Raw genomic sequence first — 23,305 nt, 5'->3', positions numbered from 1 at the left:
GAAGCGCGTCCTACGATACATTGTCTTCCTTTTCTCATTTCCACCTTAGTAGGAGGTGTAAGAGTAAAATATCAAATAATTCGCATATATTGAAAAATAAACACCGGCTACAGATCCTACGTTCACGTACTTAAAATTAAACATTAAAAATTAATGAGAAATATAAAGTACTAACGAAAGATTTCCTAATACGTTTTTGTTTGGTTGCACATGTGTTTAATTCGGTGAACTTTTTTCCACAATTACTGTGAAATGTAAATTTATATTTCTACAAGATGGCAACGATACGCAAGAAGAATTGTAACAAAAATGAAGATAAAAAGAAAAACTAGGAAAATGGATATAAAACTGATAGAAATCCACTGGGAAGTATAAGTTCTCAATCAGAGTTTAATACAATAATACAAATAAAATTCAAATTACGATGAGCAAGGAAGAAAACAGCGATGGGGCTCCTCAAGAAGGAGCTGGCGGTGGTGAAGGCTCGAGAAAGGAGACGGATATCTATGAAAATCGGAGGACCAAGAAAATAATACGATTAGTCACTGTGATGGCTTACATGTTCTCTGTAAGTTTCGTAGCCATTGTCTTAAGTGCGTATTATTTATTTCTTTGGGAACCACCTAATCCAAGGCTTATACGAAGACCAGTTCAATTATCTTCCGAACCCGAAGTACAATACTTACAAGGCGATAAAATGACTGTGCAAGATGACCCCAACAAACCCGCACAACACTCTAATGCTACGGATTTTTTGTTCTTAGATCGTATTGCTGGCATAGAAAAACCTATCAATAATTACGATCATGTAAAGGAGCATCGTGAAAAATTAAACGAATCTTTATTTCTATTACCAAATTCTTTAATTGAATCTTGGAAAAATAGAATCAATAATCCGAACTCTTTTCTTCAAGATTCCTCTCGAGAAAATGGGACATCTAATTTCTTTAATTATACCTCATTCGAAAAAGAAAAGACGTTGAACTTAACAAGAAAATCAAATGGAAGAGGTGCAAAAGATTCATCTAAAATTACGAATCGTATGTTCGGTAATGATGGTACATTCCAGATACTGGAGTCTTCGACTATTTTTGGAAATGAAACGAATAATGATCATTTTACAAATACCAGAAACTATTCTGAATCACCTCAAGATATTTTTCCATTAAACCACAATTTTACGAAAGATACAGTTACCAATCGAAACGAAGACAAAAATAATGTTCTATCAAGCTTTAAATCAGAAGCTGAAATGTTTAATAAAAAAAGTGTGAAAGTTAAAACGACCCAGTATCCTGAAATACATTTGTCCAATGGAAGATTTATAGATACTACAATGACAATTATGGCGATAAATGATAAAGAAAATTTCGATATCCAAAATAGTAGAGAAGATCGTGCGTATAACAACAACAATATAAAACAAGCAATTAATTTAAATAAACAAACAACTCTAGATTCTTCTCGTAATTTGGAACTTGAAGATCGTCTAGAATATCCTGAACAGTCCAACAAATTACCTGGAAAACTGGCAAACATTGCGTTGAAGTTCAAAGGTAAATAATATTTCTATAATTTGATTTTTTCCCACTTGACTCACCTGTAAGTCAGCTTTTTAAATGTGCAACATTATACATATTTTATCGTTCATTTAAGCGATGAACGTGATCATCATTTGTTTTTTGTACAAATATATTTTTCACACGCGTGCGTAGTTAGGTATATACAATTATATTTCAGTAAAGGCAAAGCATAAAAATATTTCATATACATAACTCCAATGAAAAGTCATGATTAAAACCTTAGAAAGAAGATAGTCGATGAATTGACCTACGATGATTATCTGTATTGTTCACGTAATGACCAGAACAGGGTCAGGTCGATCCATTATGGCTTCTTTAACGTTGCATCAGTACAAAAATCTTACTACTCCTATGAACAAACTTGTTTAATCTTTATTTGATTTAAACAACTTTATTTTATTTCATCTTCTCAAGTAACATGCTGAAGTATAATATTTAAGTGAACGTATACGCGAATCAAACTAAAGAAAAGATATATCCACTCCTTTTTTTCCCCTTTTTTATTTCTTCCTAAATATACGAATTATCCATTGAATAATGATTACCTATCGTACTACTATCTTTATCCGAGATCGAAGAACAATGCTACTAAATGCTATTAAAATAAAGGCGCGCCTCTTATGTAAAACGAGAATGTCGTAAAAGTCACCTTACTCTCGAAGCGAAAACCCTATCAGCTTTGACTAAAGTTTATGGGCTCTTGTATTAACAGCTTCTATTCTTGACACTTGTAATTTTCGAATTATATCCATTGGAATGATTACTTTTACGTAAATAGCATCCTGTATGGAACGACAATGCATCCTGTTTTGCGTGACCTGTACGTGCAAGTATTAACTTTGAAGCAATACATAAGCTCAGTCTTACGTAAAATGATTATGTAACATTTTTAATCATTTCTTTGTCACTTCTACAGAAGCACTTCAATTCGAAACCGATGTAGTACTTATACCTATGTCTTAATGAACATTCTTTTAATTCGGTATATTACTTATTTTATATAATATGAATGAAACAGAGAGATTCTTATTGTTTCTGATGTTAAACATTATTACCTTTGAATTTTTACTTTAAAAAAGGCTTGAGATAAATAAAATCAAAATGTTACTCTAGTCATAAACAGAAACAATGATTCAATCAATATATAATATGTTAATCACGTATATTTATCGAAAAACATACGAGATAATTTTGGATGGATAAATTTTGGAAATACAATGAGACGGTGTCCATTATACGGTTTAAGGGCATTTTCCACGATGAATTCCGTAAAATTGAGCAGCCCTTGGAGTTCGCAGAACGAAGCACAATGAGTCAAGATTCCGAGACTTGCGCAGTGAAAACTCGTTGATACATATCATTGGACGAGTGCGTCTTACCAGCTGTATCTGTGAAAAACGTTGATCCAATAGTCAGGAGACAGAAATAGTTGTAGAATAATGAAAACGTCAATATAAACCCTCTGCATATTACATTCTCGAAAATTTATCTCCCTCTTGACAAATTATCGTGAAGTTTAAGCACTTTCCTACCACTGTTCCCGATACTCGCAGTATTCGCTCGGGAACGCCCTATCAGTAAACCAAACTGTCTACTAAATTGGAAAATTCGAAAATCAACAAAAGTGGATTCGAATTCATATTGATAACGCGAGGATTACAGAAACATTGGTGGTAAATCGTAGAAAACATTCGACCAAACATATGTACGTAACCTGTCGAACGCAAAAGCATTCTGCGTAACAGTCTTCAACATAAGATATATTTAAGCTACAAAGCTTACAGTAATAAACTTATAAAGTTTACTGAGCGTTCATAAATATTAATGATCAAGCAAGTTATAAATACGTAACATTCGATGAAAACAATGTTTTCCTCGATATTTCCCTCGAAACTTTACATCGAATTACTATGATTACAATTACGATTTTTGTACGATGACTTAATATTACAGAAACTAAAATGTTATAATGTTATATTGAAATTTTATATCAAAACTGAAACATAAAACTCATTTACGAACTTAATGACCTTACAATCGGAAATTGAATAAAACGGATTTCTTTGAAACATCAGCACGTCGAGAATGCAGTTGCCGCGCAAAATGAGCGCTCAAAACGTAATGGCAAGCATTAGTCGTACATTGGGAAATCGCGAACATAAACCAGCAGGCAATGAAATTCGATTTGCAGGAGACGAAAGGAAAGACAAGCTCTACGAACCAAAACATAAACAAAAGTTGGTACGGGTATTGACGGTGGTTGCCTATGTTATATTTGTTAGCATGGCAGCTATCCTGCTATCGTTGTATTATACTTTCTTGTGGGATCCAAAAGACGTCCCTACCAAGACAAGTACAAAATCAGAATGTGGTAATACATAATTATCAAATTATATCACCGATCGCTCTATTATTAACGATAAAAACAGATTTAAAATCCTCCAATCACTGCGATGTTATCTATTTACCGTTTTAAAAACTTAAAAAACCGATTTCTTGTTCGAATTATGAATTAGCCAATTATCGTGTAAATATATCGTATAATTATGCTCTTGTCATGATTTATCAATATGGAATTCATTATCTTGAAATCGCTGATCGCTGTAAATGCTAATTTAGATGCGATAAAACTAAAATTACTTCTTCTTTTTTCAGATACGCAGACAGAAAAAATGACAACAAAATTAACGACCATGGCGAGTGGACGAAGTATGTCAGAAATCATAACCACTCCACGACAGAAGAATTTATTAACTATTTTAACAGAGATTGCTGAATCATCGACTGCTCCCTCGTTAACAACACTCGAGGATTTACAAACTAGTTTAAGTACAGAAACCAAAGAAATATCTACCAAAATGCATTCTAACATTAATTAATATGTTAGAATATTAAAAGTAATTAAAAGAAGAATTAGATTTTACTGTCAAAACTTTTAGATTTGTTATAATGCTTATATAACAATTATTTAGTTAAAGATGACAAAAACAATTTAATAATCTTTACATCCAAATAATTATAAAATGCTAAACGAATACTTTTTAGATCAAATTGTGTTTCTTTGCTGAAATAATCGTAATATCGCGGAATTATATTATTGGTACGTAAAAATAATTCTGTGAACAAAATCGTTTGGATAATTGTAATTAAGATTGTATTTATTTCAATGCATTTAAAAATCGTATAGTAATATAATAAAGAAATTAAATAAAACGATAAAGATAAAAATGTTTCCTGTTAATAATAATAATACGAACTACAAACGTTAATGATACATTTTTACATATTTAATAATATTAACAGTCACAATATCGATAACATCCGATACCGCTGTTATTATATAAAAGAATTTGACGTACTTTTTATTTCCTATTCACCAGTCATGAGCATGTGGATGGATTTTTCTGATCCAAACATTTTACTTGCCCTTTCAGCTCCTACAATTGCGGAAAGCTGCATAATATCATATTTACAATATAAAACAGTAATTGTCATATTACTTCCAGAACCTGAACGTGGATTTTGATTAGCTTCCTGCATTAAGTTACACATTTCTACGTAAAACTGAGGAAAGATTGGTGGTGCGTAAAATATAATATGCCTTATACCTTTTACTCTTATTCTACGGAAAAAATGAAATCTTTCTGAATATAGGAGAAAATGTGCATCACTATGGAAGAACATGTCTCTTGCTCTTGCTACTTTTGCATCTTTAGAATATTCACAAATTTGTACAAAACTATATTCTTCTTTTTTAAAATAATTCCGTAATTTCACAAAATCAAAGTAAGATGGTATAAAAATCAATGTATGATTCATTATTCTATCTTTATACTGAGGCAGTATCTTTGTTATAAAGAACTCCATTCTATATTCCAAGGCTTGAGAATGACTTGAAGTATCAAATCTGTGAAACACTTGTGGAATTTGTACAGCTACTTGACAAATAGATCCAGGAGAAATAGGATTTATTATTTTTACTTTCCCTGCATAATTGTAACATTTCTTATTAAATATTCCATAAATTTCAGGCACATGAATACTTGAAAATATTAATGTCTGTCTATAGTATTTAGTCCATCCATTCACACACCAACTTCTTACTCTAGAAAAATCTGTTCCATGAGAATCTTTTGGTTGTAAATGCAAATGATTTAATATATGTATCATATGATCCCAGTTTTGCATTAAAAACAATTCTGCTTGATCAAGAATCAATAATTCTATTGATGCTAAGAAATCATAATCTCTATCTGCTTCACCTTCTGCACCTATTAATATTCTTAAACCTAGTAGAGATGATATTATTATGTCGGAGGAGTAAAACTCTGAATATAATTTTAAAGTCTTTTTTGTAATAGCAATTCCTATTTTAAAAGTATCATCTGTATTTCCTTGAAATGTCAGTTCATAATCTTCAGGTTTTGGATTTTTTTTTGACATTGCTAATTCATTGCCACTAAAATCTTCCATAAATCTTGTCTTATTCATTACAGAACCACCTTTATCTTCTCCAATTAAAATAGATATCAATAATTCAACAATTTTTAGACACGAATGCCTAAAAGGAACAATTATTAAAATTTTTGGTCTCACTAAACCTTGATCTCTATATTCATCTGGGATTTCTGTCATGTTTGTACATTTTGATTTTGTTATCTTTGCATTATGGTGCAATATCTTCGTTCGTGTTTTCAACACATGATTAATTATATGTAAGCAATACACAAATCTTATTTGATCCGCATTAGAAAAAGTCCTTTCAGGATAGTATAAATCTTGATAATTATTTATTATTGAAAATAGCTCCCTTTGTAAAGGAGTCATAGGTGATGGAGTTATATTTGCATTATCCTTTGTATTTGAATGATTTGCTTGAGTAAGATTGCCATGAATTTGGGATTTGACATATAATTTATCCCAATTTACATTATCAATTAATTGAGGAACAGTACCACACTTAGAAAACTGTTTATATTCTAAAACAGAAATGTTAGATTCTTTCATTGTGTCTTTAGCATCATCTAAAAATTTTGGTATTTGACATGTAAGATTGCCTAAAACAGGCCATATTATCTTTTGTGTTTCTACAGTTTGTGGGACATTAGAAACTGCTTCATAAAGTTTATCGCTTAAATCATCATGAAGATGAATTGAGAATGGATCCTTCAAATAACCAGCATCTTCTTGAGTAGTTTCGGGATCTTCTTCATCAGCGTCTTTCATTTTTATTTCGTCACTATCACTTGGTAAATCTGCATCCTCATCCATATTGTTAGATTCCATTGTTAGCTTGTCTCTAATTTCATTACTCTCCTCAACGTCATCCTTATCACTAAGATCGTCACTTTCTGAATTAGATTCAATAGCAGTAATTTGTAAACTAGTTGTGTTTACAAAAGAGGATAATAAGTTTTGCAATGGATTCTCTTGTTCATCGCCAGAATTTTCACTTTCTATGTCTCGTTGTTGTAACTTTTCTTCTTCCAACATTTGCCTACGTTTTTCGATTTCCTTATTTTTAATGTCACGATCTTTGACATACGAAGCCTCTTTTAGGTTAAATTTACTCTTTTTGGGTTTCGGCCGATCATCGGACCGGTGAAATTTCCTTTTCCCACCGCGAATTGATCTTTTACCACGTGCCATTATTATCAAATGTTATGTACATTAATTAACAATCCGTAATAATAAAGAAAAAAAAGTTATGAAGTAAAATTCACCCACGTGTCTTTGTCGATGATTTTTAAATGTATGAATATGTATTTATGTTTCGAGTTATGAATATATATATATTCATAATTACGTAAATTATATAACTAAATCAAAACATAATATATATTAAACAGAAAACAAGTACATAAGATTTTAATTTATAATAAAATATATTAGTATTACAATTTTTAATTATACACGATCACGATTTTATATCATTTATTCGTTTAGAGAAACACTTATTACAATATTGTAAGTATGTACTATAGGAGAAATATTAATATTCAAAATAAAACAATATTTTGTCATTCTTATGTGTATCTAATGTGTATGTATGTGTTTCCCAATATTATTGTATATTATATTATTATAATTAGTTATATATATATATTTTACAAATTACAAAGATATGTAATTCTACATATAATAATTATTATACATAATTATAAACCGTTGTTGTTAAGCAAAATATTATCAAATAATACTTGTATATGCATAAAATAATATACGTACCAGAATTTGAATTTATTTACAATTAACATTCAGAAAATCGGAAGAAATTTGAAGCAAGTTCTCTGGATCTAGATCACGTGACTAATAATTTTAATAGATGAAATTATCATGCCTAATTGAATTTTGTAATCTTTATTTTTCTTATCTACAATTACACGAATCAGGAATCTAAAAAGTCGTCACTTATCAAATTGTGAAAAATTAATAATATATAAGATTTTTGAATTCATAATATGATAATATATTTAAATGAATATTAGCTTATCATATTAGAGAAATACTCATAACATCTTTTTATTACCGGTTATCTGGGTCATGATTAATATCTGTAGTATAAAGTAGTCCATGATAATTGAATATGTGTTCTTGATAAGCTAAACCGGCAAAGAAACAGAGGAAGTGGAAAAAAGTGGGCAAAATTAATTAACCCTTCGCTCGGTTGTTTACAAAATATCCGGTCCCTGACAGGCTGTCAGAACCAACGAATTCAGGCAATGCTGCGCGCGCAGTAATAACACGGCGCTAACAGTGCCGTACATTCTGTAATTTTATTTAATTTCTTCATTGCAACGTTGAATTACAAAGATTTAAAAATATCCAGAATAATTATACATATTTTGATAGACCGTACAAGGCATCCAATTGTATTAGGTATTACGTCATATTATTATTTTATAAATTATTCTGTATGATTCTATTATTTTAATATCATTAAAAATATATTGAAAATATCACACACAAACACACAACATTATTAACATTTTCAATAGAATATGCGTAAATGTATTTTTTCTTTTCTTATTTGAAATCTGTATTTTAAGTACTTGAATGTTTACAACAATGAATATCTGAAATTTCTTTATTAAGCTGCCTATTTAATATATACGAATTCATTTTTACGTTGCATATTGCTTATCACACGGAGGTAAAGGGAGTATCAGGGATATGGTGGGGACGGAATTATCCTATACGAGGTTGAGAGTATGAGCTGCGGATCATAAATGCACGACGGGCAGTTTCGATATAGAACTTGGGGCGCCCTTAGCGAAGGTTACATACAGAACCGGTAAGCTCTGATATTTGGAAGATTTTTAATACAAGGAGCTGTATAGTTGGTGTTTGACAGTTTTTACAAGCTGTCGAAGAAGAAATTATCGATAGACGTATAGAAAGGCAGAAACCAACACAGGTTTTTTCGTGTCTGATGAGCTCCTCCGTCGCACCGCTGGTGGTAAGATGGCTGTGCAGTTGGATGGAGGAGGGAAGGAGGACTTGAAAACACAGTTTGTCACGCGGGAAGGAACCTATAAACTAATGACTTTGTCGGAGTATTCAAGGCCAAATAGGGTCGGTTACACGAATGGTCAAGGAAGTGCATCCGTTAGGGTGTCTTTCGTAACTTTACCGGATCCAGCGGATCCTACGGGTACACAAGGACTTGGTGACCGAATGTGTTTCAATTTTGGCAAGGAGCTTTATGTTTATGTCTATCGAGGAGTTAAAAAGGTAATCTAAACTTCCCCCATAGTTATTATATTTGTTATTATATTTAGATCTAATTGAGCGTGGATTCATTGAAACCTAACCTCGAAAACGCATATCAAGACTCCATCTTTGCACTATCACCACACCTAACATAGAGAATCCTTTTACTTTGTATATTACTGCATGTAAACTTATATTTATCAAACTTATCTCTAATTAGATGATTATTTTAACAATAATCAGATACATCAGTCACTTTATTTAGAATGATAACTTGTTTATTTAACTTCATTTAAATTATAACATATATGTTATCTATCTTTCTCTTCCTTCCTTCAGGTCTTACTAGCTAAACTTTTGACTTTTTATTAATACATACCATGTATACTAATTGACAAAATATTAGTATATTTAGCAATTCTATAATCCATATTTATAAATCTGATGCAAATATTTGATATACACAGATACAAGAAATTAATATTTTTTAAACATTAATTTTGATAAAATTTTATATCTTTCAAATAAATGTAACTGAGAAATATTGATGATCTTATATAGACAAATAAAATAAATAAAATTTATTAATTACAATATATTTTTACAATATCTTAATTTTAACATGTTATTAAAATTTACAATGAGTCAATGTTACATGAAAATATTTTAGGCTGTGGACTTAAATAAACCAGTGGACAAGAAGTTATATAAAGGAACTAATCCAACATGCCATAATTTTAATCAAACAACAGCAACTGCAGATAGTGCGCCGCTATTAGTTGGTTTTTCTACAGGTCAAATTCAACTGATAGATCCAATACAGAAAGAACTCAGCAAATTATATAATGAAGATGTAAGTAAATTTGTTATGTTAAAAAATAGAAAATCATATAGATGTATGAATATACTTTGATATACATACTGAACTAAATTTTTTGAAGATGCAAGAAGATTGTAAAATATTTCTGGTACAATCCTAAAATTCTGGGAATACATTTATTGTGTATAGGTACAAATAAATTGTATAATATTTTATTATTAAAAAATTTGTACAAAGATTGTTACCACTTTATCCAATCTCTGTGACATGAATGTCTTATTTGTTGTGACATGATAAACAAAGATGTTAGTTAGTATGATAGTTTAATGATTCATAATACTCTATGCTGTAGTAACATATATTTAATACTATTCATATGTAATATTTAATTTTGAAAGTCTTATTTAGATTTTATGATGGAACTAAATAAATTTAATCAGTAATTATGTAATTCTTTTGTTAACTTATTAGATAGCTGCAACAGACCATTCTTTAAAATTATACTTATTATTTGTTCAATAAATAAAAAGATATATATCTTTTAATGTTTCAGAGATTGATTGACAAAAGCAAAGTAACATGTATAAAATGGGTTCCTGGATCAAACAATCTCTTCTTGGTATCGCACAGTTCTGGGCAACTATATTTATATAATGAAGAACTTTTATGTGGAACCACAGCCCCTAACTATCAGTCTTTTAAATCAGGGGATGGTTATGCCATATATACTTGTAAAACAAAATCCACAAGAAACCCATTATATAGATGGGTAATAGGTGCAGAAGGATGTTGTATAAATGAATTTGCCTTTAGCCCATGTGGCTCAAACTTAGCAGTTGTTTCCCAAGATGGATTCTTGCGAGTATTTCAATATAATACAATGGAGTTAGTGGGTTCAGCTAGAAGTTATTTTGGTGGATTTTTATGTGTATGTTGGTCTCCAGATGGAAGATATGTTGTTGTGGGCGGTGAAGATGATCTTGTGACAATTTGGAGCTTTCATGAAAAAAGAGTGGTGGCTCGGGGTCAAGGTCATCATAGCTGGGTAAGCGTAGTAGCTTTTGATCCTTATACTACATCTTATGAAGATCATGACCCAGACTTCAGTGGTTCAGATGATGAAACATTACCACATAATAATCATAATCATTATCATGAGAAGGCCAACCGTTTGTCTACAACATCGCAAGGAATTCATTCAAACAGAAACTCTTGTGGTTCAGAATTAAGAGTGTCAGGTGGTACATGCTACAGGTTAGGTAGTGTGTCGCAAGATACACAGTTGTGTTTGTGGGATATTACAGAAGATGTGTTGAGACAACCAATGTGTGCAAAACAAAGGCCATCTACAGCAGGTTCTAGTACTCTTCCTACATCAACAGTCAACAGTGGGAATGGTTCAACAACGAATCATCATTTGAACAATTCTAAACATAATAATTTGAATAATGTTAATTACAAAGAAAACGCGAGTGGTAATAATGATAGTAGTAATAATAGCATGAGTACAAATACAGCAGTGTCAACTGTAAATTCCTTGACACAAAGGTTAGCAGGCCTTGGTTTTGGTGATCGTAAGGGTGATAATCATAAAAGGAACTTCAGCCTCACTATGAGAGGTAGTGGTGCATCTAATAGCACAATAATACAGAACAGTAGTGGTGATAAAGCTACTACTAACTTAAATGCAAATAGTAATTTGAACAGTGTCAGTGGAAGTTTAGTAGGTGCAAATAAAAAGGTTAGTTCTGTGATGGACGATCCTATGAGGTTGATAGGGACTGCCTGGTGCCCTAGGTTTGATGAGTGCCCAGTGCTAGAACCACTAGTGTGCAAGAAGTTGGCACACGAGAGATTGACTGAATTAGTGTTTAGGGAAGATTGCTTCGTAACAGCATGTCAAGATGGATATGTCTACACATGGGCAAGGCCTGGTCACATGGTAGGTCCTCTCACCATCAGCAGCACTCTGCACAGGCCACATCATCATAGCAATCCTTACACCAACATTAATTCCCTGCGATCTAACGATCTATGATGTAACCCATCTTCAATCTTTGTTGCAATTTTGTGTAGTAGGATTTTTTAGTAATGAATTCTGATTTGTATATAGAGATAAAACTTAAAATCATTACTGTTATTGAACATAATAATACCGTGGACAACTTTTCTATTGTCATTGTTGAATTATATTAGGCAAAATATGTTCTTTTGGACACATAACTTTATTAAATGTGAACAATATGAAAGGGTGATTTTGTTATTTTTTATCTTTAGTATTGTAATAAACATTGTTCTTGTGGCATCATACATACACATGCAAAATTTTGATTTCAGAATGAATGTACTTCTTGTCTTATATTTACAAACTAAATACTAGTTCATATTTTATCCAAAGCAGTATACATTATATTAAAAGGTGCCATTGGAATACATTAAAGATTTAGCAATATTTTTTAGTCTGTATTGTATATCAATTACAGAAATACATGGATGGATGATACTATGAATGGAAAAATTTAATCTATCGATCTATATTCTACTTTAACAAAATTTCTAGTCTTTCTTATTGCATGATATATGAAATTTAAGATTTCACATTCAATCTTTATATTTTTCAATTTTTTCAATTAAGAAAAATATGAATTTCTAAGGAAATTTTTCAAAATTTATTCTGTAAAATTTTGATATTAATTGAATAACAGAAATCAAGGAAATCATAAATATAAATAATATAAGGTTCATTCATAGTGTAAACCAGCATTTATATTTGTGCCTAATGATCATCTGGTCAAAATATATTCAATATAAATATTAAAAGAATATATTAGTATGATTATAGATAGAATATATTTATATTTGATTTCCATCATTGAGAGTAATATTGTTTGCGCCCCCATAAGATTTTGTAACAGGGCAGGCCCCTTAAACCCTTCTTTCTTTCCTGTAAAGTGTTATGAGCTTAGCTTAGCAAATGATAGAAAAACAATGAATTATTTAGTTAAACTATTGTCCTGGATTATAATGATGTGACATTTAATCCTTTGTTGAAAACAATGAATTGCCTTGTTGTACAATAAAGCAAAACTTTGAATGAAATATTGCTGCTTGCTTCCTGCTTGAGTTTTATACAAAATGCAATGCAGAAGCTCCAGAAGAAAAATTGAATCAGATATACATATATATGTTTATACAAATGTTTACAATTTATTTTAATTCTATTAGTTGTAATTTATTCTGAAATATGAGAATTTAAAATGTCAGATTCAGTTTCCTGGTGTTATGCATAAAGCATTTCTATCATCAAAATACCCTATGCTCCTTTATGTTATAGTGGTTTAACCAGTTAAAATTTTTGTGATAATTTTCATATAGTATGCATTGCTTCTTTTATAGTGACAGTCTTATAGTTTTATCGGAAGATGCTTGTGCTTGTTTCTTAAGCCGTTGGGACATTAATTTTTTACTTTGATTGGAAAGATTAATGTTCTGTACCATGCTTTGGCTGATGCAAGAGAATCATGGATGAGTCTTCCCAGAGTTTATCGCATGGTACGTATAATAATTTGTTTCCAACTTGTTTATTGCTTGATTGAACAAAGTAGTATACCATGTTTTTTATATGCTCGTGTAGTAGTATGTACCTTGCTAAGGCATTTTTAAATTGTCATTGATCATACTTCTACGCTATTATTGCACTATTCTTTAATGCACTTATAGAGATTATATCTGTGTTCCAAATGCTTCCAACATTTGCAGAATTTTTGTAAAAACAACCAAAATTATTTTTGATAATAAATTTTTATGCATTTTTCAATTACAGGCAGGAATAGGACAGGTTGGAAATGCTCTCCACGTGATCAGTCCTACGGAAGGTGGAGGCACCATAGTATAGCCAGAACCAGATATTAACACATCTTCAAAGCACGAAGAAAAATACGTCCCACTAATGCATACGTTGCAATCTTCAAAAATGCAGTTTCAACCATATATCCACTATTGCCACTTGTATTATGTATGGCCAAGTGAAAATTATTCCAGTATTCTTTGAAAAATGGGTGATTCCAAGAGCATCTAACAATTGATTGCTAAAAAATACATTTTTATTTGGTAAGTTATTTCTAGTGAATACCAATTGCCCTTCCTTCTTAATTTTTTCTTTTTTTAAACGTGAGAAGATATTAAAATTTCATAATGTTATACAAATTTTATAAAAGAACCCAGCGAAAGTAATAAATAAATTGTGTGTACATGTATATATGTATACATATGTATGTTTGATCTTACATACTGTACTAAATCATTCCAATAAGGTCCGCTTAGGAAAATAAATTTAAATTGAATGGTGTTAATATTAAATGCTTATGTATATTGTCAAAGAATTTTATATTACCAATATTTACTTGTAATTATTTAGAAACATGATTTTAAATAGTTAGCTTCTTGTGGCTTAGATTAACAAGCAGTGCAACTATTGTAATCAGTCAGAGCAATATGTACATATAAAGTATTTTAATTTGCGTATTGTTACTAGGGATTAATTGTTTTTATCTTGAGTAATATTAAGTATGAAAAAAGCGAATTAGATAGTATGTAAAACAGAATTTATGTTATTTCATTTTTTAAATTTAATTATACCAAATATTATTTTTTTATATCGTTAACTTTAAGAAATATTTACTGAAAAGATATGTTATAATGTTCCTTCTTTATGTTTCACTTCTTGTTAATGCAGTTCAGGAATATAGTCGGGTTATCGATAACTAAATTGCCTTAATAAGATTGTAAGCTAAATAAAGAAAATTTTTATTTGTTCTATAATGTGGTTACACGAATATGTTTCTAAGAAACTTGTTCGCTTTATTGAAAATCTATAATGAGTGCATCGTCGATGTACGATCAGTTGAAAACGAAGTGTAAAAGATGACTTTATATCTGAGAGCTACAAAGCATTGGTCGTAAATAATTAATTAAAAATCCGACTAAAAAAGTAACCTGTATATTGTTAGAATAGCTGTTTTAAATTTCTATTTGATTATAACTCTGCATGGAGTCTTTGAAACAACTTGTTGCGAGTAAGTATTGTATTTCTTAATTCTATCTACAAAGATTTTATGTGTTATTACAACATAACAATGAATCATTTTTACAACGAATAAATAAATATTTTTATATAGTTCTCAGATACGAAAGTCTATCACAGTAAACAAATAATTATAAATGTATGAACAAACAGTTATTGAATATTCTAATGATAAACAGTATTTCATATTGCATATTCCACACGGCGATACTATTTATTACTTTATAAAAATAAATAATTACAGAAATATATATATATACATATATATACACACGTTAAAGTATTAACGTCAAAATGTAAAAACGATTTGTATTGTTGTAATTTTTAAACAGTTTGGAAACGATGACACATTTTTTCACCTGTCATGGGCATTTTTTTCAAAATATTATTAATTTAGCGATGAGATGCAGACGAAGTACAGAATCGTAATTGTATAAAACGTATTTATTCATTATCATACAAAGTTAATAAGTAAACTATATGATTTAGATAATTGTGTGTGAACCAGTGTTTCTTGGACAATAATATCTGTCATGGCATGCATTCAAATAGTCATAAATATTTTATGATTGTTAAACATATTATAGACATAATTTATACTTCAGTCATTGAGAATCACTGGTCTTGGCGATAGTATACCTTTTCTGAAATCTTTTTTGTAAAATTATTAAAAGTATTTCCAAGGATATTTTCATGCATATTCATATTTTATGTTATAAGTAAATGAATTATTCTCGATATAAATGCGTATTGTGTATATATTAATAAATTCTGTTTTTACGCAGATAAAAATAATGGACAGACAGAGGTAATTCTGTTTTGAAAGGTATGTTTTAATATCATGTGCAAAAGAAAACAATAACAACTATATTTTTATGTTAAATTAATAAACATAAAAGTATTATTGCAATAATAACAGCATCGCAGCTTTCGTGATAATTGTCGGTATTCCAGGCAAGAATCGACAAGTTTTTGTTGTATTACTTGAAATTTGAAAGTTACATAACGCTTGATACCGTCTACTTTTTGATAAACAATAAATATGTATGTAACATTGCTCTTTTTCATTTAAGCTCTTCGAGGTGTACTGTGATACATGCGTATGCTGACATTGACTAATTACCTAATTGTAAGTAACGAAAGTAAGAATTATGCTAATATCGTGTGTTAAGGCGAATGATTAATTTTCAAACTGTTGATTGAACATTTCTTCATATCGGTATGCGTTATTAAGCCGAAAACTAACGAAGGCTGGCCTGTTAAATATTAAACTATATTTGATTTACCGAATCGGAGATTTATAATGTTCCTACATTGTAAACTAAATAACGAGTCCATAATAAATAATACGTTTTATTTGATTAGTACTGACCAGAAATCGCAGTATCGAATTTATTAGTTAATTTATAAAATTATTTTATTCGATGACCACAAATATAATTCTTGAATTGCTCTATTTTAAAGTTTTATTTTTCAAGTATTAGTTACTATTATTCAAAGATATTTTTCGTTTCGTAAAGCGAATAATCGATTCCTTTATATCGAAGAAATTTGTAGTTGCAATTTGCATAATATTACTATTAATACAATAATTGATACAACGATACAAAGGAATATTTTATTGCGAACTGGTTAACTAGTCTGGCTGATTACATCCGTACAGATGCACATAAAAATGTCCGATTTTTTCCTATTTGTTGACTTTTCTATGAAGCATTTTTCAACGTAGTTTTACGATTAAATTTTACGATTAAATCGCATTAAATTTTTAATTCTTTTCGCATTTTACTTCATTTATTTATAAAAGTGTACATTCTTTGTAATTATAAATGAAACAAATTTAATTGTTATTACCGTCGTGTACTTTTCTTTCTAACATATTTACCCGATACATATTATGATTATTATTATTTCCAAAACCGTAGTTAGTTAAGTTTTGTTTTTTTTACACGATTCGTAAAAGGTTTACAGGCAATACATCTTTTTTATGACGCTATCTGCTTAGCCGACTACGATTATGTTCGATTTGTTCTTTTCTGTTTTCATTTCTTTTTTTAACATTTGTGTAACGTGTCTTTACTAGTGTAACAAAATTTTATTTTGTAACTGATTTTACAATATGACAAATTTTATACATAATATATTCAGAAAATTTTCTGTAAATATAATAAATAGAAAAAATGAAAAAATTACAAATACTTCGAGTAGATAACGACGTGGTGCAAAAGATGGACTTACAAATAGGTAATAACATCATTGGCCGAAATGTTGAAACTGGAGTAAGTATGTTAATTATGCAAAGGAAAAATATAATAAAATAATCTTGAATCATTTCTGTATTGTCGATTATCTATTTCAAAATTGTAGATGTATTATGTACTTATATCTTATATATATGTACACATTCTTATGTATGCGTGATGAGTATGTTTCATTACGGGAAAACTTCTTTTCATATATTCCCTCCACATTTAAAAACTTTTGCACCCTTTCAATCTCAAACTACTGTGAATTGTGAAAATTTAGTGTGCATAATTTGTATTTCAGTGTGATGATGATCGAATTATAAAATATGCCGCAATAATAAATTTAACATCTGACAATGAAATGACAATAACACCGGTAAGAAGGAATTCGTGATTATTTATAATGATGTAGATACATCGAATGCACCATTTATTAGTGTCCTATAGGAATTATTTTCTAGTATCAGGTTGCACCATGTTATATGAAGTCTATCGAATCGTCGCGATGGCAACTTCTTAAATTGGGTGTTACAGTACCGGTAAAACCTGGAGATGTTTGTACTCTGGTACCGGATAAATGTTGGTTTAAAATTATATCAGTACCTGATAAAATGGAAAATAATGAGGACTATACGTTAAAACGAAAAGTATTAAATTAATGTCTTAAATGATAGTGAAATTAATTTTCTAACATTTCTTAATAATTCCATTATAGGTTATTGAAGATGTAGATTCTAATACTGTGCGTGATAAAAGACTTTGTTCAGGAGAAGGAGATAATTCACGTTCTTCATGCAATGCATTGCATAAAATACTAAACAACGATCATGATGTAAATAAAGTAAATGTTGAAGAAAGTGTTATAAACGAAGATAATTTAACATATAATAACAATGAAAATAAAACACAAGATGCAAATTCTACATTAATATGTGATTATCACAACATAGATCAGTCATCTTCAATTGAGAGATCCGCTTATGAAGTTCAAAATATGAATAAAGAGAATGGTGAATCTTATGTAAATGAAAAGACTTTAAGCCTTAAAGAAAATTCAGATTTACCCTCTATAAGCAAAGACAATGAAAAAGTGATGGTAAAAGATATACAATCCCCTGTTTCAAAAAATGTACACAGATCAAAAATATCTGCTAATGCAATAGGAAATGTTTTCAGAAGAGATAAATGCAAATATGGAGAGGAATGTTATAGGTAATTTTATATGTTTTTTTTCTTATTATAAACTGTTTCATGAAAAAATCCTTTGGCAGGAAAAATTCACAGCATAGAGATAAATTTTGCCATCCTGAAGATTCTGATTATGATATACCTGATGATAGAGAAGAATGTCCCTATGGCACTCGATGCTATCGTAAAAACCCTCAGCATAAAATGAAGTTCAAACATATTGGTACAAATATTGCAAATAATAAGCGTAAGAAACAGAATTCTAAACGAACAGAGATACAAAAATCTTTGGATACTATAAGTGGGATGGAGGATTCATCCATAGAGGAGTCTGCCGAGGAGTCTGTTGATGAATCTGAGTATGAGCCTTCTAGCAATAATGAAAGTTCAGATGATGATGAAATGTACTCTGACAAAAATTGAAAGTGAGCTGGGAAATGATATAGCTGAGTAAGACTATAGATATAAAATCCTTATAAAATCCTTATAAAAATATATGCTAATACAAGAAAAATAAGGATATGGAAATGATATATTTTATAAATTTTTACAATGTTAAAGTTGATAACTAAGTAAAATGTTACAAGCATTATCTCATTTATTGCAAATGTATAAAAACAATATTGAATAAACTACTTGAAAATAACTATGGAATATTTGTGGTTATCTTCAAAGTTATTATTTATATTTTTCTTTGATGTTTAGAAGTTTTTTAATAGGTATGATTACTTTCATCAATGTCTTCGTGTTCTTCACCAACTAGATCCATAAGTATGTGTTTTGGTATTTCTGAACCTCTTACTTTAATCGTATAGCAAACACTTTCTATTTTGTGGAGGTTTTGTTCAAGTGTGCAAAGCTTTCTATTCAGTAACCTATTTGAAGTATTTGTACAACCAAGAAATTGTGTATACATATCTCTAACAAAATTGCATGTTTGGTAACAACTAGCTGTGTCTCCTGTTGCCAAGTTATTGATGCACAGACGCATTAGTTCTCCAGTCAGATCTGCAATGCCCAACATATATTCATATGGACTGACAAAAACCTGTATGTTATCAAGTTTATTATTCTTATTTCTGTAAGTAAGTGTTTTTTCTATTTCTAACCAACTTTTCATATTATCACATTTTAGATAGTGATAAAATGTAACAGCTTCTACATATTCTTCCAAACCATTACGATAAGCTTTAAGATAGAGGTATGGATCTTGATTTTCTAATTCATATGCAATAGATTTAAAAAGGGTTTTCGCAACCTTTTGCAATCTCTCATTAGCTTCATTTAGCACACTTTCCTGATTGCTTTTATCTATGGTGTGCAAAAGAAAAATTATTCTTTTACTTTCTATAGTAATATCTCTGCCAAATTTTACAATCCTTTCAAAACGATTATGTTTGTCATCCAATTCAGTCGCATATGCTTCAAACAGTTGTAAAATATCACGGGCATCTTTAATATCACACGCCTTACTTTTCTCATCATCGACTTTAATCCTCTTCATACTGCAATGTCCATCATTTTTTCCACCTTCTTCGTCTAATCATAAAATAAGAAAATTAAAATTTTAATATTCTTTGTTAAAATTTCCGGTATGTTTGGTTTAATGAAGTACATTCTGATTTAAAATCGCATCACACGGATTTAGTAAATATTATAAACAAAAGTGATTTATAAGAAACTGATAATATGAATGATGCAAAGTAGTTTTTAAAATATTTTGTAATTTCATTAATATACCTTTGATTTGTGACATAATTTTTTTTCTGATACAATGTTATCACGTTAGATTAGAAATACAATTACAAACGAATAGAACTGTCCTATATTTATATATGTAATAACAGTAGCATTGATTAAGTACAAGATAGATCTGACATTCAGCGCTTTTTCGTGTTCCACGTTTTGGGAGCCACCTAACCTTAGTCGGTGAGTCACCTAACCAGGGATGTTCAACTGTCCCGCAATATTCAATGATGGGTGTAATTAATGTATTTGTTGCCCAAGGAAAGAAAGAAGAATTTTGGGAAAATATATAATAAAAGATTATATATGTATATATGTATGTACAAAATGTGTACAGATTGCAATATGCAATAGGCTTTGGACTGGCAGGTTGCACAGTTCTTAGGTTAATATTATTTTTCAAATAGCAGTATTCGGAAATGTTAATATTTCTATCGCTTTTTATATAGTAATATTTTAGAATATTAATATTTGGAAAACGCGATGCCAATTACGTCATAAATTAATACTATTTATATCTATAAGATATATCTATGTATACTACTACAAAATCTTGTATTTTACAATAATATAATACATAATTTATTAGAAAGAATTGAATAACTTACGTAAAAAGTTAAAATCCTTTCATGAAATAAATGTCGAGAAAATGCAGTATTAGGATACTAATAGAACATAATACGTACCTGAGTAATTTGCGCTTTGGTGACAGAAATAGGAATTAAACTTTGAAATCATACCATTTCGCGCGTTGTCATATTGAAAGGAGAAAGTAACTGAAGAGTGTTCGTTATAAATGTGGAAAATTTAATACATATCGACATGTCATTACTTCAAAATGGTAAGAATCCTACTTTGAATCGTTTTATATGCACAGATATTAATATATTACGGACAATTCGTGAAAATTCTTGTGTTTATTCTAATACTTGAGGCTGGTTACGAAAATTTTTGTATTTTTATCGTTGTGATTTAGAGAGAAACAATTAACTATACCCTTAATATAGTTAGTAATAAAACGACTAGTCTACAATATGTTAACACAATTAATAGCGATTTGTTGTATTTCCATATAAATAAATGGATATCGAAATAAATTTCAAGAAAATTCGGCTAATAACCGGTTATTAATAGAACGTGATACGTTCCTGAACCAAGCGTACTCTTGTGGTCAATTTTGAAATAAAAATTTGAAATTATACCATTTCGCTCGGCGTCATCTTGAAAAGGGGAAGCAACTGTCGAGAGCTTGTCATAAATGTGAAAAATTTAATATACAAACACCAAGACATTGCTTCAAAATGGTGAGAATCTTAATTTGGTTCATTTTGTATTCGTAATCTATGACAATTTATAGCAATTTGTCGTTTTTCTATATGAATGTGAATAGACGGTTGCTAGTTTCCGATCAAAGTCACTGTATACATACATCGAGAAGCACAAATCACGTATTGTTAGAGTGAAATTCAACTATGATCATTAACGGAATGTAGTTCGATAATCGTTCGATTTTACGGTAGTAATAATTTCGTTTTCTTTTATTTTAATTTTGTTCGTTTAAATTACATATATTAGCCCCTGTGTGTTTATATTCTCCGCGTTTTCAGTCTAACGTATTATTGTTTTTTCACTTCACACGTAATATCAAACCGTTGAAAACATATCCTTTCCAAGAATTTGACGACTCTTGTTCGTGCACGCTCGATTTGTTGTCAAGTCTCCCCACTCTCTGCCAACCGAACTTTACCGGGTAAATCGTGGCGCAGGGTCATTCTACCGACGAAAATCGGAGCGATTAGATGTGTGTATTATTCCGTGACAGGTGTATTATTCTTTTCCTACTACGTAGTACATATTTACACTCGTAGTTATTATTTCATCGCCCAAACCCACGCTACTGTTAACTTCGTTTAATTAATGTACGTTTTTATTTAATAATTTATTATAATTTAATGAAGATTTTACAATGTACATTCAGAATTTACAATTTCTGTAGTAATTAAACTTCATTCATTTTGTTAATAAAATTTCAAACTAGGCTAGAGTTTGGAGATGTTTTATTTTTCATTATATCAAACTTCCTAACAATCAAAAATATGTTTTTAAGTGCAAATTATATTTCATGTATTTTGTTCCAGGTTCTTCACAACTTTAACTTCTTCCTCTTCTCTGGGATGGATGTATAGCGATGCTTCAGCTTAAAACATGTAAGAATCTTTGCACATTGTATTTCAATTAATTTTATCTGTTTTGTATATTGGCTATTTTCACTTATTATTAATTATTATTAATTAAAAAATAAAATCTGATTGAAAAACAGGTTTAAACTGTCCATTCTTGAATTGAATATTGTCACTAAATTTCTTTATATAATAGAGGTCAATATTTTATTATTTAAAACTTTTAAAATAATTAACACTGTTATTGAGAAGAATACTTTGTTTTGTTACAGATTTCTTGCAGTCTGCGCTTCTACTATGGAATTCGAGGATTCCTCTTTGATAATAGACTTCGCGGTGACTTGCTTGGGCCACAACATCCATAACAACATTTTTCGCGTTTGATCGTGAGTTACATGCATTTTTTTTCTTCCGGTCACTCAGTCATGTCGTAGGACGAAAGGTTCGACACGGGTGACTGGTTGTAATTTATGTAGAATTTTTTGCGAGTACAGTGACCGTGGTTATTTGTTATATCCATGAGTAGTAACATTTCCTCATTTTGGTAATTTATTAAATTAATAAAGTAGAGCATAGAGTGTTAGTAATTGAGATAAAATACAAAAATGCAAAATGAAAAAAGATCAGCCCGCTAAAGACGAAATAGATGCACTAATACCTTTTTTTAGTTAGGATTTTGAGGTTTCATCCTTTCTGTGTTCATTGCCAGGACCTCACTCACGTGTCCAGGTGCTACTTGGGTGAGA

At 30.0% G+C, this 23,305-nt stretch overlaps 5 protein-coding genes across 13 annotated transcripts; 3 read left to right on the top strand and 2 right to left on the bottom strand.

Annotated features, from left to right (window-relative positions):
- On the top strand, positions 1 to 4,698 carry LOC122567913. The gene is made up of 2 exons (XM_043727065.1): positions 1 to 1,556; positions 4,239 to 4,698. Exons 1-2 carry the CDS (start codon positions 425 to 427, stop codon positions 4,460 to 4,462), a joined length of 1,356 nt encoding a protein of 451 aa, XP_043583000.1. The 5' UTR covers positions 1 to 424; the 3' UTR covers positions 4,463 to 4,698.
- A 78-nt stretch (positions 4,699 to 4,776) lies between these two features.
- Positions 4,777 to 7,421, bottom strand: LOC122567912 (U3 small nucleolar RNA-associated protein 25 homolog). The gene has a single exon (XM_043727064.1). The coding sequence runs from the start codon at positions 7,230 to 7,232 to the stop codon at positions 4,953 to 4,955; it is 2,280 nt and encodes a 759-aa protein (XP_043582999.1). The 5' UTR covers positions 7,233 to 7,421; the 3' UTR covers positions 4,777 to 4,952.
- A 1,318-nt stretch (positions 7,422 to 8,739) lies between these two features.
- On the top strand, positions 8,740 to 14,081 carry LOC122567408 (WD repeat-containing protein 20). 5 transcript variants are annotated; one of them, XM_043725859.1, is made up of 6 exons: positions 8,740 to 8,877; positions 8,924 to 9,317; positions 9,967 to 10,149; positions 10,670 to 12,058; positions 13,597 to 13,668; positions 13,940 to 14,081. In XM_043725859.1, exons 2-6 carry the CDS (start codon positions 9,048 to 9,050, stop codon positions 14,009 to 14,011), a joined length of 1,986 nt encoding a protein of 661 aa, XP_043581794.1. In that variant the 5' UTR covers positions 8,740 to 8,877; positions 8,924 to 9,047; the 3' UTR covers positions 14,012 to 14,081. The 5 variants fall into 5 exon arrangements, 4 of the variants coding, with proteins under 4 accessions (XP_043581794.1, XP_043581795.1, XP_043581792.1 ...); XM_043725860.1 differs by having other exon boundaries at positions 8,765 to 8,877; positions 8,938 to 9,317; XM_043725857.1 differs by having other exon boundaries at positions 8,810 to 9,317.
- A 1,906-nt stretch (positions 14,082 to 15,987) lies between these two features.
- On the top strand, positions 15,988 to 19,062 carry LOC122567409 (aprataxin and PNK-like factor). 5 transcript variants are annotated; one of them, XM_043725864.1, is made up of 6 exons: positions 15,988 to 16,025; positions 16,273 to 16,328; positions 17,747 to 17,821; positions 17,907 to 18,092; positions 18,161 to 18,657; positions 18,717 to 19,062. In XM_043725864.1, exons 2-6 carry the CDS (start codon positions 16,296 to 16,298, stop codon positions 19,054 to 19,056), a joined length of 1,131 nt encoding a protein of 376 aa, XP_043581799.1. In that variant the 5' UTR covers positions 15,988 to 16,025; positions 16,273 to 16,295; the 3' UTR covers positions 19,057 to 19,062. The 5 variants fall into 5 exon arrangements, with proteins under 5 accessions (XP_043581799.1, XP_043581800.1, XP_043581798.1 ...); XM_043725865.1 differs by lacking the exon at positions 15,988 to 16,025 and having other exon boundaries at positions 16,200 to 16,328; positions 17,913 to 18,092; XM_043725863.1 differs by lacking the exons at positions 15,988 to 16,025; positions 16,273 to 16,328 and adding an exon at positions 17,337 to 17,478 and having other exon boundaries at positions 17,913 to 18,092.
- Positions 19,063 to 19,213: 151 nt separating this feature from the next.
- On the bottom strand, positions 19,214 to 20,540 carry LOC122567410 (translin-associated protein X). The gene is made up of 2 exons (XM_043725868.1): positions 20,374 to 20,540; positions 19,214 to 20,172 (listed from the first exon to the last, which is right to left on the bottom strand). The coding sequence occupies exons 1-2, from the start codon at positions 20,387 to 20,389 to the stop codon at positions 19,346 to 19,348; spliced, it is 843 nt and encodes a 280-aa protein (XP_043581803.1). The 5' UTR covers positions 20,390 to 20,540; the 3' UTR covers positions 19,214 to 19,345.
- Between the last annotated feature and the right edge of the window lie 2,765 nt (positions 20,541 to 23,305).

Source organism: Bombus pyrosoma, linkage group LG5 (assembly GCF_014825855.1).
Source record: "Bombus pyrosoma isolate SC7728 linkage group LG5, ASM1482585v1, whole genome shotgun sequence".
NCBI lineage: Eukaryota > Metazoa > Arthropoda > Insecta > Hymenoptera > Apidae > Bombus > Bombus pyrosoma.
This window is presented reverse-complemented; position numbering and strand designations above follow the sequence as displayed.